Source organism: Coenobita brevimanus, chromosome 55, assembly GCF_032717465.1.
Source record: "Coenobita brevimanus isolate Jiangsu-jjx chromosome 55, ASM3271746v2, whole genome shotgun sequence".
Classification (NCBI taxonomy): domain Eukaryota; kingdom Metazoa; phylum Arthropoda; class Malacostraca; order Decapoda; family Coenobitidae; genus Coenobita; species Coenobita brevimanus.
The window spans coordinates 36,764,643-36,779,660 of record NC_137008.1 but is presented as its reverse complement, the minus strand read 5'-3'; the positions used below and the strand labels follow the sequence as shown (position 1 = coordinate 36,779,660).

The following is a 15,018-nucleotide window of genomic DNA, read 5'->3' as shown; positions in this document are numbered from 1 at the left end:
AAAAAGTTACTACATGACAGTATTGTGATACCATCTCTAATGTTGGAAGGACACAAGTCAAGAGTGAGAGCAGTGGAAATGAGTTATTTAAGAGGAGCCTGTGGAGTCACATGGAGAGACAGGCTGACGAATGAGGATATAAAGGAGCGTTGTGGTGTGGATGTGGATGTGATAGGAAGCGTTATGAGGAACACACTGAGGTGGTTTGGCCATGTGGAGAGGATGGAGGGTGAAATACTGACGAAGAGAGTGTATGTGAGTGAGGTGGAGGGGGGAAGAGGGAGGGGGAGGCCGAGGATGAGATGGAGGGATGGGGTGGAGAGGTATATGAGAGAGGGGGGTGTGAGTTGGGAGCAGGGCAGTGAGATGGCGGGGAACAGGGCGACTTGGAGGCGATTTGTTTGTGGCCACCCCAAACGGGATTGAGGCATCTGGCAATAGATAGATAGATAGATATTAGTATTTTAGTCTGTTTTTACTACTAAAAAACAAGGGTAAATCATTCACTATTGTAGATAAGTGAATTAAATTATTACACTTCACTGCTCACATTTGACAAATTGACACACAAGTCCACCTCTTTTCCCTAGCTCTAACCTCCTAGATCACAGTCAGACTCCTCCAACAACTGAGACAACTCCATGTTGAGCTGGTCCATGTTGCCCCTCCATAAAAACAAACTGCACAAAGTTCTCAGGGGTCAGGCTGGTTTGCGGGTGGATTTGCATTTGCGGAAGTACTGCAAACACAAAACCACAAATTTGCTTAAATTTTGTCGCAAATGCAACTCTGCAAACGAAATCACACTTCTTCAATTGCAGAATTTGCAGTTTGCGGAAGTGGTGGCAGAAGTGCCCAGCTCTGCATGTTACTAACTCCATATCCATATCATTTGTTTTGAGAATGCTAAAGTGTACATTGTTTTCAGGAAGGTTTGGAAGATGGCATCTGGAGGCAGTAGCGTGAGTCAGTGGCGTGTGTTGGCTTACCTGCGGGACTATATTTCCCGAACTGCACCAGTTACGTCCGTCTTTCAGAGGGACCTTCCTCAATTTGTGAAAAAATTTGCCGACTCTGTGGTGTCCCCAAACAAAACAAGATCAGTATCAGGAGGGAAGCAACTTGATGATACAACTGGAGTTCCAGCTGCTGATAAGCCTGGTATGTACTGTACTGTACAGTGTGGCTTGGTAGTGTGTGTGTGAGCACCACAGTACTGTAATAGCGCAGCTGTCTGGGATGCTGCTTCCAGGTTCAGGCCCCTCTTTGTTGGGTGGAAATGGCACACGGGGGAACTGCAGCACAGGCAGGGCCCCAGCGTTGGCTCGACTTGAGAGTGGCATGGTGCTGTTACCAATACGATTCACTTATCGATATACAGTATCACCGATATTTGCATTTTTTCCAATACCGAACTAATATTTGTATTTACTGTAGATATTGGGATATCGGATGTGGACAGAAGAAACATTGAAATGACTTTTATTGAAGATTTTGTTCATAGGTTCTATATAGGTATTTAGAAATGACTTTTGGTGAAGAGTTTGTTCATATATTCTTTATTTAGTCGTAATATTTACAGTCATCCTTCTCACTGTAGTCCAAATAATAAAAAAGTGATTTACTGTATATACTAAGAAAGAAGGCAATAGATGGGGCAATAAGAGGACAGTAACTATGAGACGAGAGGATGAGCAACATTTTGCAACTTTTTTTTTTTTAATAGATAATGAATGGAGGAAGGAAAAACAAGGGGGAAAAAAAATAAGTCCATGTGCCTAAAGGCATCCACCACTCATAAAATACCCATAACAACTGGACTTGAACTGAAGTGGATCAAATGCTTGTGGGAAACAACTCCCAGGAAGTGAATTCCAGAGAGTAGTAGTTCTGGGGATAAATGAATTTTGATAAGCAGAGGTTCTGCATTGCAGAGGAGATAGTGTGAATTCATGGGCGCTCCCAGCTGCATGAGTATTTCGGGAGAAAATGCGAAGGGGAGGAACAATTGAAGCCAGTTCGTCTGAACACATACAGTAAAAATATCTATAAAATAATGCTAAAGAAGCAACATCTCTACGTACTGATAATGGAGGAAGGTCTTGCATGATGGCAGGATTATTGATTAATCTAATGGCTTTATTTTGAATTTTGTCCAACTGCTTCAATGCAACCGCTCCACATCCACTCCTCAGTGGTGAACAGTATTCGATCTGAGAACTCACACGACTTTTGTATATTGTGGCCATCTGCTCATCAGTGAAGAACTCACGAACTCTGTACATAAGTCTCAATTTTTTGGAAGCATTTTTAGCAAGGGATTTAACATTTAGAGTAACACCTAGGATATCAGTTGTAGTGGATACGGGAATATTGACATCATTTAAAATTATGTGAGAGTCTAAGGGATTCTTTCTGTTGGAGAAATTAATGTATTTAGTTTTCTGAGCATTAAATGAGACCAGATTTGTTTGTCCCCATTGATTAATTTTAGAAAGGTCCTGGTTCAGAGAAATAGCTGTGTTTATTTGGGAATTTATAATATCAGATTGTGTAAAGGAGGTACTAAATGTGAAAGAACTATGAAGGGTCGAGTCATCAGCATAAGAGTGTATTGGGTTGTGCGTGACAGATAGGAGGTCATTTATATGCATGAGAAAGAGGGTTGGCGCCAAAACTGATTCATGAGGTACGCCAGCATTTATGGAATGAAACTGAGAATAAATACCATCTACCATGACTCTTATTTTTCTATTGTGAAGGTAAGAAGAAATTAGAGGAACCAGTGATGCAAGACCATAGTGTGACATCTTAGACAATAAGGCCTGGTGCCATACTCTGTCAAATGCTTTTGATATATCTAGTGCTTTTGTGTGTGTTTCACCCTGTTGGTGTATTGTTTTGTTAATCTGATGGGTAAGAAGGCAAAGAATGTCTACAGTTGAACGTTCTTGTCTAAATCCATACTGCCGATCATTGATTAATTTATTGATTTCTAAATGCTTGATTATATGTTTGTTAATTCTATCTCTATCTATCTATTGCCAGACGCCATAATCCCGTACGGGGTGGCCATTTGACTCTGAGTTATTTGTTTTACAGGGAGGGGCACTAACCCTCCACCAACCCATTTGACACGTAGGGAGCACGTATGGTTTGGTTATATGGTTATCACCCAGCGTTGTAAATGGTTTCTTGGTTTACAGGAAACCATTTGGCTTGTTACTCAATGTAAAGCCACCTGTAACGGAAAGAAAAGCAATAAGTAGTGACAGGATGTTAATTAACGTCTCAAAAACTTTGCCATGAATAGAAGTTATTGCAATTTGTCTATAGTTTGATGGGTCAGAAGTTGTCCCCTTTTTAGGAACAGGATGGATATTTGCTTCTTTCCAAGAGGCTGGAAAACTTGAGGTATGGATGCATAAGAGGAAAAATTTTGCCTATACAAGAGCCAACACTGACGAGCAGTTTTTAAGTGCTATTGCAGGAATTTCATCTGGACCAGTAGCTTTGTCTGCTGAGAGATTCTGTGATACAGCTTGTACGTATCTGGTGTTAATCATGAAAGGAGGTATTTGAGGGAAATCAAAATCAAGTACAGGAATATTGTAATTTTCTGTATTTAGGGTTGAGTTTGTTGAAAAAATGTCAACAAGAAGTTTGGCTTTTCCACGTGGGTCACGTACTAGATTTCCATTGGGGGACTGTAAAGGTGGAATGGAAGAGGAGGTAGTGAAGTTAGTTTTGAATGAATTAAGGGTTGACCAGAATATTTTGTTATCATTTGTTAGCCTGTCTATGCAGAAAGTTTGATTTAGAAAGATTAATGATAGTTTTAGTATGGTTTCTGATATTTTTATAATAGTTAAAGGCTTCTTTGGTTTTGGTCCTTGTATAAGTGTTATAGGCTATTGTTTTATGTTCTGTTACACTAGCACAATTATGGTCAAACCATTTAGGAGAATTACATCTTTTTCTGTAACTATGATGGGGAATGAATGTTTCCATGCCAGCTTTAATGAAATCCTGTATGTGGCCCAATGTGGAATTTGCATCATGGGAGAAAAAGGAGGTCCAAGGAACATCAATGAAAAAATTATGGAGTTCCTCCCAGTCTGCCCTGTCGTAGTGCCATTTAGTCGCCACGACTTGTTCAAAGCAGGAGGGTGTGGTAGGTGTTAAACTAGTGGCTTGATTCAGACAATGATCAGAAGATCTGAGGGGGGACTTCACTTCATTTAAGCTCAGCTTATATAGTCAAACAATCCTGTAGTTGATGGACAAACATTACGAATAGATCTTGCTTGTGCTTCATTGTTATTACGCTATATGTACATGGTTTGCAAATTGGTACTTATTTACGTGGTGTGTGTGTGTGTGTGTGTGTGTGTGTGTGTGTGTGTGTGTGTGTGTGTGTGTGTGTGTGTGTATGTATGTGTGTATATACAGGCATACCTCAATATACAATACCCCTAGATGTGATACCCTGGCTAAACGATGGGGTTAGAAATACCACCATACACCACCATATGATGGCCAAACCCCAGTTTAACGATAAGTTTTGATTTTTTGTACTGATTTTGATGATATTTTAGAATAAAATTGTGTGTTTAGGTTGATTTCTAAACTGTTCTTAGACTTAGATTAATGTGTTTTAGTCATAGATGGGGTGAACATTGTCATTTTGCGGTACAGTTCACTAACCTAGATTTCTTCCGGACTTACAGTATATTTGACAATTTTCAGATTTTATTTTTGGTTTTAGTGAGTTATTTACAGGCTTAAGGCTTAGCTTAGCTTCTTTTACAGCTGTTAGGCCATTTAAATTGACTTTAAACTTGTTTTTGGGCTCATTTGGGAGGTTTTGGACTTGGTTGAGGGGGAAAACCAAGGCTGAAAAACACATCCCATTAATTTACATTTTAAATCTACCCCGATATACAATACCCTGCCTAATGATGGGTTTTTACCTAACCAGTTGCATTGTTAACAGGGGTATACATTTGTGTATATATATATATATATATATATATATATATATATATATATATCTCTTCAGAGTTACTGATGTAACATGCAGTTGGACAAGAGGACCACCAAGACATTAAGTAACTTGGTGGTGAGATGAGGGTGTAGAAGCTGCAGTTAAGGAGAAAAGAAGGCTTTTCCAGGAATGGAAGAAGGGTGGTAGCAAAGAGGAATATTTGGCTGCCAAGCATAGGGCTAGAAGAGAGGTATACTGGGCAAAGTCTGAGTCACAGAGACTTTTACTTGATAACCTAAATCATGGGGAAAGGAAAAAATATGATATTTAGGGTGGCAGGTCAAGTGAAGAGGGATAATCGGGATATTATAGGTGAGCAGTGTGTGAAGAATGATGAAGGAAGGGTAGTGGTGAACAGTGAGGATATTAAAGATGCATGGAGAGAGTATTGTAACTGGTTGTTGAATGAGGAGTTTGACTGGGACAGGAAAGGTTTGGAGCCAGCAGATCCAGTGTCTGGCCCTTGGCCTTTGATTGATGCTGCTACTGTGAGTGAGGCAATAGGCAGGATGAGGGTGGGGAAGGCAGCAGGTGTGTCTGGGTTGACTGCCGAAATGTTGAAGGCCTCAGGCGATATAGGGGTGAGGTTAGTCACTGACCTGATAAATAGGATTATTTATGAGTGTGTTGTGCCAGATGATTGGCTGAAGAGTGTAATTGTAAATGTGTATAAAGGGAAGGGCGATGCCCTGGAAAGAGGAATTTATAAAGGTATAAAGCTTTTAGATCAGATAATGAAGGTAATGGAGAGAGTTTTAGAAGGTATGATTAGAAGAAGAGTGAATATTGATGAGATGCAGTTTGGGTTATGCCAGGTAGGGGGACCACTGATGCCGTACTCATTGTTCAACAGCTTCAGCAAAAATATATTGGTAGGAGAAGGGATCTTTATTTTGTTTTTGTTGATTTGGAAGAGGCCTTTGACAGAGTCCCTAGAGAGGTGGTGAAGTGGGCAATGAGAAAGCTTGGCTTGGAGGAGTGGCTGGTTAGGGTGATTATGACTATGTATGTGGGTGCTCACACCCAGGTAAGAGTGAATGGAGATTTGAGTGATGAGTTTTCCGTGAATGTTGGTGTGCATCAGGGGTCAGTTTTGAGTCCCATGTTGTTTATCATGGTACTTAAAGCCCTTTCACGTGACTTTAGAAACGGACTCCCGTGGGAGTTGTTGTATGCTGATGATTTGGTGTTGGTTGCAGAGAGCGAAAGGGAGGCGGAGGAAAGGTTTAGGAAGTGGAGAGATGGTATGGGGCACAAGGGCTTAAGGGTCAATGCAGATAAAACAAAAGTGATGATATCTAGGGTTGGTGGCGGTACTCTCAAAGACGAGGGAGAGTGGCCATGTGCAGTTTGCCACAAGAGCGTGGGAAGTAATTCCATCTTGTGCGGTGTTTGTGATAAATGAGTGCATAAGAGATGTAGTGGAATCAGAGGTAGACTGTGAGATAATGCTGATTTCATGTGTACAATGTGTCAGGGAGAGCAGGTGGAGATTGTCAGACGTGAAAGGATTGAACTTGCTGGTGAATCTCTTGAGTGTGTGGAAGAGTTTTGTTATTTGGGAGACATGTTGTGTGCTGGAGGTGGGGCTGGAGCTGGCTCTGTGGCTAGGGTGAGAAGTGGTTGGAAGAAGTTCAGGGAGCTCTTGCCTCTCCTGACATTGAGAGGACTCTCCTAAGTGCTAAGGGGTCTGTGTATGCAGCATGTGTTAGGAGTGTAATGCTGTATGGTAGTGAGACCTGGGCAGTGAAGGAGGAGGATATTCGTCAGCTCAGACGTACAGAAATGACAATGATTAGGTGGATGTGTAGTGCGTCCCTGCGTCCAAGGTCTGGGGGGGCTGGGTTTACGATGGAAGAGTTGAGAGGTAGGATGGGACTGGAGTGTATTGGTGTTGTGATGAGGAGAGGTAGATTGAGATGGTTTGGACATGTAGAGTGGATGGGGGATGATAATTGGGTGAGGAAGGCGAGAAGTGTTAATGTTGGGGGTGGGGTTATGAGGGGTAGACCGAGAAAGACATGGGACGAGGTCATTAAGTGTGACCTCAGGGTTAAGGGACTGAACAGGGAGGCTGCAATGGATCATGCAGCATGAAGAGCCGCCACTAGGTGACAAAGGCCGATGCATGCAAGCATGTTGGAACATTTAAAAATGAAATGAAATGAAATTATATATATATATATATATCTACACACAGTATTTATCTGTCATTCTATCTATTGCCAGATGCCTTAATCCCACAAGAGGTGGCCACAAACAAATCTCCTCCATGTCACCCCGTCACTCGCCATTTCACTGCCCTGCTCCCAACTCACACCTCCCTCATATACCTCTCCACTCCATCCCTCCATCTCATCCTTGGCCTCCCCCTCCCTCTCTTCCCCTCCACCTCACTCACATACACTCTCCTCATCAGTCTCACTCTCAGTCCTCTCCACATTGCCAAACCAGCTCAGTGTGTTTCTCCTAACGCTTCCTATCACGCATAAATAATTATGAGTATATATATATATCTCATCTCATCAGCCGTTTTGAGTGTTCATTGCAGGACCGGCCTATCCCAACTGAAGTGGGGACGATACAGCGAATGTATCTCTACCAAGTGGCTTAGGCTGTCTGGTAGAGATTGTTTGTAGGGTGAGAAGTGCTTGTAAGTGAAATTGTAGTGTTGGAGTGGCTTTGGATGTGTGTGTAGTCTGTGAACCAAGTGTAATCGGCCCACACAAGTCAATTGGGTGCAAGCATACTTCACGGTATGCGACACTGGTTCAACCACAGCACCCCTTGTGTCCGCCAATGCAGTACGTGGCCAGAAGAATGCTCCCAAAGTTTATTATCCTGGTGGGACACGAACACTCATTCTTCAGTGTTTGAAACCACTGTACCACAGAGGCTTGTATATATAGATAGATAAATATATATATATATATATATATATAGATATAGATAGATAGATAGATAGATATACTGTAGATAGATAGATAGATATACAGTACAGTATATCTATCTATCTATCTATCAATCTATATGTAGAGAGAGAGAGAGAGAGATATGTATTTATATATATATGGATTTATATATATATGTACAGTAATATCACAAATTTCGACAATTTAGAATTCGATTATTCGAATTTAGATGCATTTTGGAGTGGTCTGCCAACCTCACTTTTCGATGCAAAATCGCGAATTTCGATGCTGTCACGGGCTTCATAAGCAGAAACAGTCAAAGATCATCACCTTCTTCAGGCCAGTTACTAGGGTGTTGCAAGATATAACCATCCAAGAGGGTGAGGAGGAAGATGTTGACACTGCAGATGTCCAGATACTCAAGGATGATTTTCATTTTGAGGAATTTGGGTTGGATACCTCCACAGAGGAGGCTACTTCAACTAAGTGGTCCACCCCTGCCACACACCTCAATTGGTAGAGAGGTGGCCTGCAGTGCTACTGGACCCAGGTTCAAATCCCCTCTGCGGCAGGGAACAGTTTAAGGATTTGAATTTCATGGAATCAGACTTTACTGATCTACCAGAAGACCTGCCGACATGTCGTAAAAATACCCCCGCTAATACCAATACACCAGTCCTGTATGAGACAGCCCTAGCATGTATTCAATATGGACGGTGGGTGTTAGCGCTGAAGTGGTGATATGTAGAGAGGTGTATGGTATATGGTAGGACTACTGGGCCTTGAGAGCAGGCTGTGAAGCCTATGCCCAGAGTCGGACACATATTTAAAAAAATAAATAAATAAATAAACACGGGCCAGCCAAGTGATAATATTCCATAACCTAAGGTTAGTACTGTACTGTTCAGTGTGCTGTAACTACTGTAATAAAAACTGTGACAGAATACTGACAAACTGTAACAAATTTTGCTGTATTCCACACTACAGTACAGTATGGCAATATAGTGCAGAACTACAGTTACTTAACCACATTTATAGTTCATAAAGTTTACAGGGAGTGTGGGCAAAAAATCATGATTTTACGTAGTGAAGTTGGGAGGCCCTGGACCCAAATCGATTTTTCCCATAAGAAGTTCAGTTTAAATTCCGATGTTTTGAATTTAGATGGTTTTTTTTGGTACATATATCCATCGAAATTTGATATTTTACTGTATATATATATATATATATATATATATATATATATATACTGTAGATAGATAGATAGAGGATAGTGTTTGGAAACTCCCTGTACTGTTGTTTGCAGATGATACTGTGTTGTTGAGTGAAGACGAAGTGGAGCTGCAAGGCTTGGTGGATGAGTTTGGGAGAGTGTGTAAGAAATGGAATCTAAAGGTGAATGTAGGGAAGAGTAAAGTGATGGTCTTTGAGAGAGGTGAAGTCAGTGAATGTACAGCGAGGTTGGATGGTGAGGAATTGGAAAATGTGAGTACGTTTAAGTACTTGGGTAGTGTGATGAGTAAGGATGGAGGTTTGGAGGGTGAAGTGCTTGAAAGGGTACAGCAGGGAAGAAAGGTTGCTGGTTCTTTGAAAGCAGTGATAAGAAACAGGGAAGTGAGCATGGAAATTGAAAAAGTTACTACATGACAGTATTGTGATACCAACTCTAACGTACGGAAGTGAAGCTTGGATGTTGTTGGAAGGACACAAGTCAAGAGTGAGAGCAGTGGAAATGAGTTATTTAAGAGGAGCCTGTGGAGTCACATGGAGAGACAGGGTGACGAATGAGGATATAAAGGAGCGTTGTGGTGTTGATGTGGATGTGATAGGAAGCGATATGAGGAACACACTGAGGTGGTTTGGCCACGTGGAGAGGATGGAGGGTGAAATACTGACGAAGAGAGTGTATGTGAGTGAGGTGGAGGGGGGAAGAGGGAGGGGGAGGCCGAGGATGAGATGGAGGGATGGGGTGGAGAGGTATATGAGAGAGGGGGGTGTGAGTTGGGAGCAGGGCAGTGAAATGGTGGGGGACAGGGCGACTTAGAGGCGATTTGTTTGTGGCCACCCCAAACGGGATTGAGGCATCTGGCAATAGATAGATAGATAGATATATATTTATACAGAGATAGCCCGATTATCCGGGCTATATGATGTTAAGGGGTGCCCGCTTAGTCTGAAAGCACGATTAATCCGGCGGAAACACAAGTACTGTACTGTTAGACTGATTTATTTACCGGTAAATGTACACTTTAAGTACCAGAAAGACCTTTCCAGTTCAATGTACAGTATATTCCTCCAGCTTGTTTCAGTATTTTTCAGACTATATTCAGTTCGGTAAATCACGTTTTCTTACTGAAAGATTTCCTCCCTGTTAGTATCGTCTCGTTCTAAGGCTGTACCTACGATTGTTTCCAGCACAATGGACGAAACTCATCATACTCAAATGTGGACTTCGTTTCCCAACTTCCCAGCTGAAGATTAGGGGCCATTTTCACAGTCGTCCCTAACCTTCTGGGCCCGAACGTGTGTCGCGCCCGAACCAAAAGCACCTTTGGATTTCACAGTCGCTCCGAATGGCTTTCGGGAGCTTACTAACTTGGGGACGTCTGCCTGTGTTGATGCAGTAGGGTTGGTAGCTCTGGATGGCGAAAACACTTTCCATATGTAGAGAATATTTAGAAATTGGAATGTAATGAATGTGATAAATAACATGGCTGGAATATCCACTTCACACAATTCTTACTAATATATTCAGGAGTGAAGATATTTGCAAGAATGCAGCAAAAATAACGAACAGGAAACGTCATCGGATTGAAGAGCTAACTAACGGCAACCTCACCACACTCCTACTTGAAATCGGAATTAAACTGAATGCTGATGAATGTTAAGTACTGTAAAAAAAAAAGGCTTAAGTAAAAATAACCTTGAAGTAACATGTATAACGTCTAATGAGTGATGGTGTGGTTTATTAACGGATATACTATTAACCCTTTAAACGCGGATCGTCATGTTTGCGACGCTCGGCAAAAAGGACATAACGGCGGAGCGTCGCGTTTGCGATTCTAGTAAATTTTGAATAACCGCGGGCAGGCAGGCTCCAGCTGGTATTGTCTATCAGTACCACCACCCTTTAGCTACTTTTAGCACACTTCACCTTTGTACCACTGACCTCTGTTGTTGCCAAGTATCGCGTTTTTCCCCCGTCCCCCCCCCATCACGGCCCCTGCCAGCCTGGCTGTGATACATGGCAGCGCTCTGAGTGCTTAGAACTGTAAATCTACGCTCTCCTCTCACAAGCAGGTTATGCTAATAGGAAACGCTTGTTTCCCCTGTTGTAACACTAGCTTTTTTTCTCACGGTTTGCCCCTGTTTAGCGTCAGTTTACCGCAGGCTTTCAAAGTGACATTATGGCTAGTTCTAGCTCTTCCTAGTCAGTGCAAGCGGCCGACAGGAACGAGAATAAAGTGACGGGCGTAAGGCAGAATAAAAAGCGCGCCGTGGTGATCTTTTGGGAAGTAATATGATTGAAAATAATGTAGTATACATGTTTTTAGCTGTGAAAATGGAAATGTTTGTTGAGTGACGGGACGACCGCCGCCGCACTGCATGTTGGCCGTACGCTCCGTTGATTTTAGCCTTATTTTCAGTGCTTATTGTACAAATACGGATTCCTAACTACCTTTACATTGTAGTATAAAGTTTACTGTGACAGAATGAGGCTGTGGTAGAGGGGAAACCGGGTTGCTGGAGGTGTGAAAGTGAAGATTTGGTTACCCAACTTTGCAAGTCTCCAAAAGTCCTTGGGTAGTCCACGAAGGCTCAAGACCTGTCTCTGGAGAAAGCTGAATGTAAGTACTATTTGCCATACCAAGTATAATGTTCTAGGGTTAATCTCTGATTTTTGGCGAATATTTTCCTACAGGTACTCAGACCGCGATACAACCCCGCCACTCGGAGGGGCGCGACTGTACACGGCCGCGTTTAAGGGGTTAATATATGAACCTTTTTTGTCTAAATGGGGTGTTAGCTATATCAACTTTTACGTCGGGCAACAGATATTAGAATTTTCATGAAAATATGCATTAGACAACCATTCTCGTATTTCTTACGGGTCCGTTTATTGTGGAGCCTCCACCCGTCTGCGAAAGGCTAGTATTCGGATACATAGTAGAAAGTCTCATAAAAATACACAAACATATATTTTTTTTCAGTACCAGGTGTGTTTTTTACCCCAGAAATATTACATTGGGTATATAATGTTGAAATAATAATGAAAATATGTTACATGTAATTATTCTTTTACTTTGTTACTTTCGGGACTGTCTGTTGGGGAGGCTGCAGGTCCCCCAAGAATGTTCCAGTAATTTGTTCGGGCCTTCCCGAATGCCGTTCCCAACAGAGGCCTCGGAAGGCTGGTTGGGGGCGACTGTGAAAACGAAAACGTGTGTTCGGAGGCGAGTAGGCCACTGGGGACTGCATTGGGGACGACTGTGAAAACGGCACTAGGTTAGGTTACATTAATAGGGGCAGTTAAGCTAGGTTAGGCCAGGTTTAAACACTTAGATTAGAACAGTGTCTTCTGCCGTTACGTTAACGAATCAAAGAGTCGTCACACCAGAACAGCTAAAAACAGCGGGGAAAGATTTAACAAGAAATGTTTATTTACCAACCCAGAAATAATCAGAAAAATATAACAGACTATCAGGATGAACCGATTTGGTAAGGTGCTTTTACTGCTTACAGCAAAGCGTATGTTTACCCCCCTCAAATCCTCAGTGTTCTCGAGTTCAGAAATTTGTGTGCTCCCGTGGCAGACCTTGAAACCATTTTTTCAAAGTTATAAAGTCAGTTTCTTTTTCTTACAGATTTGAAAAGACTCGTCTGGTACACCTGGCTTTTTCCCTCCTCCCTAAACCCATCTTGTGATTTGCTATGATTCGTGAAAGAAAATTATGGGGCATGTTACATTAGAATTTAGACATAAAGTTAGGGTGCATGTTACTTTAGCTTTTAAACATATCGGCGAAAACATCTGGGATGAAAGGACCGCCGAGCTGTTTGGGATGGTAAAGTAGGGTTGTGTAAACATACCAGTGACCGTTCCCTTCCCATAATTGTTCGCAGTTTTTATGGCTCTCCCTAACTTAACGTTACTGACACCGGTACAGTAAAGCATTGTTCAAGGCTAGCAGCCATAAGGGGTTAATGGAATACATTGTTGTTTGTATCAATACTCTCTCTTTCACACATACACGAACGAACAAAAGAATGTGCAATAAATGTACAATTAACTGTAAGGAGCAGAAATAACTGTATGCTCTGTCGGTCCGAAATGTGTTGGGAAGCGACATCGAACAAAGAATGTGGAACTGAATGCCACCTTATGAGAACACTTGAGATGAAAGTATTTTTTCTTATTAGTAAACATAATTGTTCCATTTCGTCCCCTATAATTGTGAAACTCGTAAATTTTCGTCCAAGCATACACCCTAATAACCTTACCAATTCAATTCATATTCTCTAGTTTGTTTTCTGTATTTTTCTAGTTTGTTTTCTTATTATCATAACGTTCCTTAAGCCTTACATACGATTGTTTCTGGCATAATGGAAGAAACTTACTCATAATTAGGGTGCATGTTACATTAGCATTTAAACATATCGGCAAAAACATCTGAGATGAAGTGGCAGGCCGCCTGACTGTTTGAGATGGTAGAGGAGGGTCGTGAAAACATACCAGTGACCTTCGTTCCCTTCCCATAATTGTTCGCAGTTTTTTATAGCTCTCCCTAACCCAGCATCCCTGACACCGGTACAGTAAACCATTGTTCGAGGCTGACAGCTATGATGGGGTTAATGGAATGCATTATTGTTTGTATTAATACTCTCTTTCATACATACAGTACACTTAAGAACGAACAAAAGATTGAACAGTAAATGTAAGAGGAAGAAATAGCAATGCTCTGTCAGTCCGAAATGTGTTGGGAGGCGCGATAGCTAACGAAGAATGCAGAACTGAATGCTAACTTACGAGAACACGTGAGATGAGTATTTTTTTTTTTTTTTTTTTTATGATTAGCAGACACTCTTGTTTCATTTCGTTCCCTAAAACTAGGAAACCCATTACTTTTCGTCTAAGCATACAGCCTAAAGACTTCGCCAATTCACTTCATATTCCTCCAGTTTGTTTTCTGTGTTTTTCTATTTTGAGGGTAGTAAATTGCCTTCTCTTGCTGAAAGATTTTCTCTTTTATCACGTTCTTTTAAGCTGTACCTACGATTGCTTCAGGCATAAAGGAAGAATCTCATCGTACACAAAAGTGGATTTAGTTTCCCAATTTCCCAACTGGAGCCCAGGTTAGGTCAGGTTAGGTTAAATTAGGTTAAATTATTAAGTAGTTAAGCAAGATTAGGCTACGTCAGGAGTATCAGTTGCCTCACCAAACTCCACCCTACCACCATTGTGATTGAGTTGTGAGCAGGAGGTGTGGGTGGGGGCAGGGTGAGCAAGACCCTCTCTGGTTTATCCATGCCTCTCTCCCTAGCAACTGGATGCTTCCTGTTTAAACCGGAGCTATAGTACGGATAATTTTATGAATTACTGTACCACTGAACCATTGGGTCATGGCCCGGATATACCGAAAGCTGGATAATCTGAGCCTGGATAATTGAGCTTCCACTATATATATATATATATATACATATATATACTGTATATATATATATATATATGTATATATATGTATATATATATATATATACAGTATATATATATATATATATATATATATATATATATATATATATATATATATATATATATATATATATATATATATATATATATATATATATATATATATATATATATATATATATATATATATATATATATATACAGTACCCTCGCGTCCAACATGCGTTAGTCCAGCACGTTTCGGGTCCAGCTCGGAGAGCAATTAGTTAGTATTATTTAATACGATTTAATTACTGCAACACGAATGTGTCAGCAAAACACGCACAGAGCTCCGAGAAGTGGGCGAAATCCGCAGAGTTCACTGT

General features: G+C 41.2%; 1 protein-coding gene across 1 annotated transcript in view; it reads left to right on the top strand.

Annotated features, from left to right (window-relative positions):
- The first annotated feature begins 941 nt into the window (after positions 1 to 941).
- The window catches only part of LOC145401299 (calcium-independent phospholipase A2-gamma-like), a 252,781-nt gene continuing 238,704 nt past the window's right edge, over positions 942 to 15,018 (top strand). The window contains exon 1 of the mRNA XM_080273627.1: positions 942 to 1,161. Coding sequence (XP_080129753.1) covers positions 942 to 1,161 — 220 coding nt within the window. The remainder of the gene's footprint in view (positions 1,162 to 15,018) is intronic.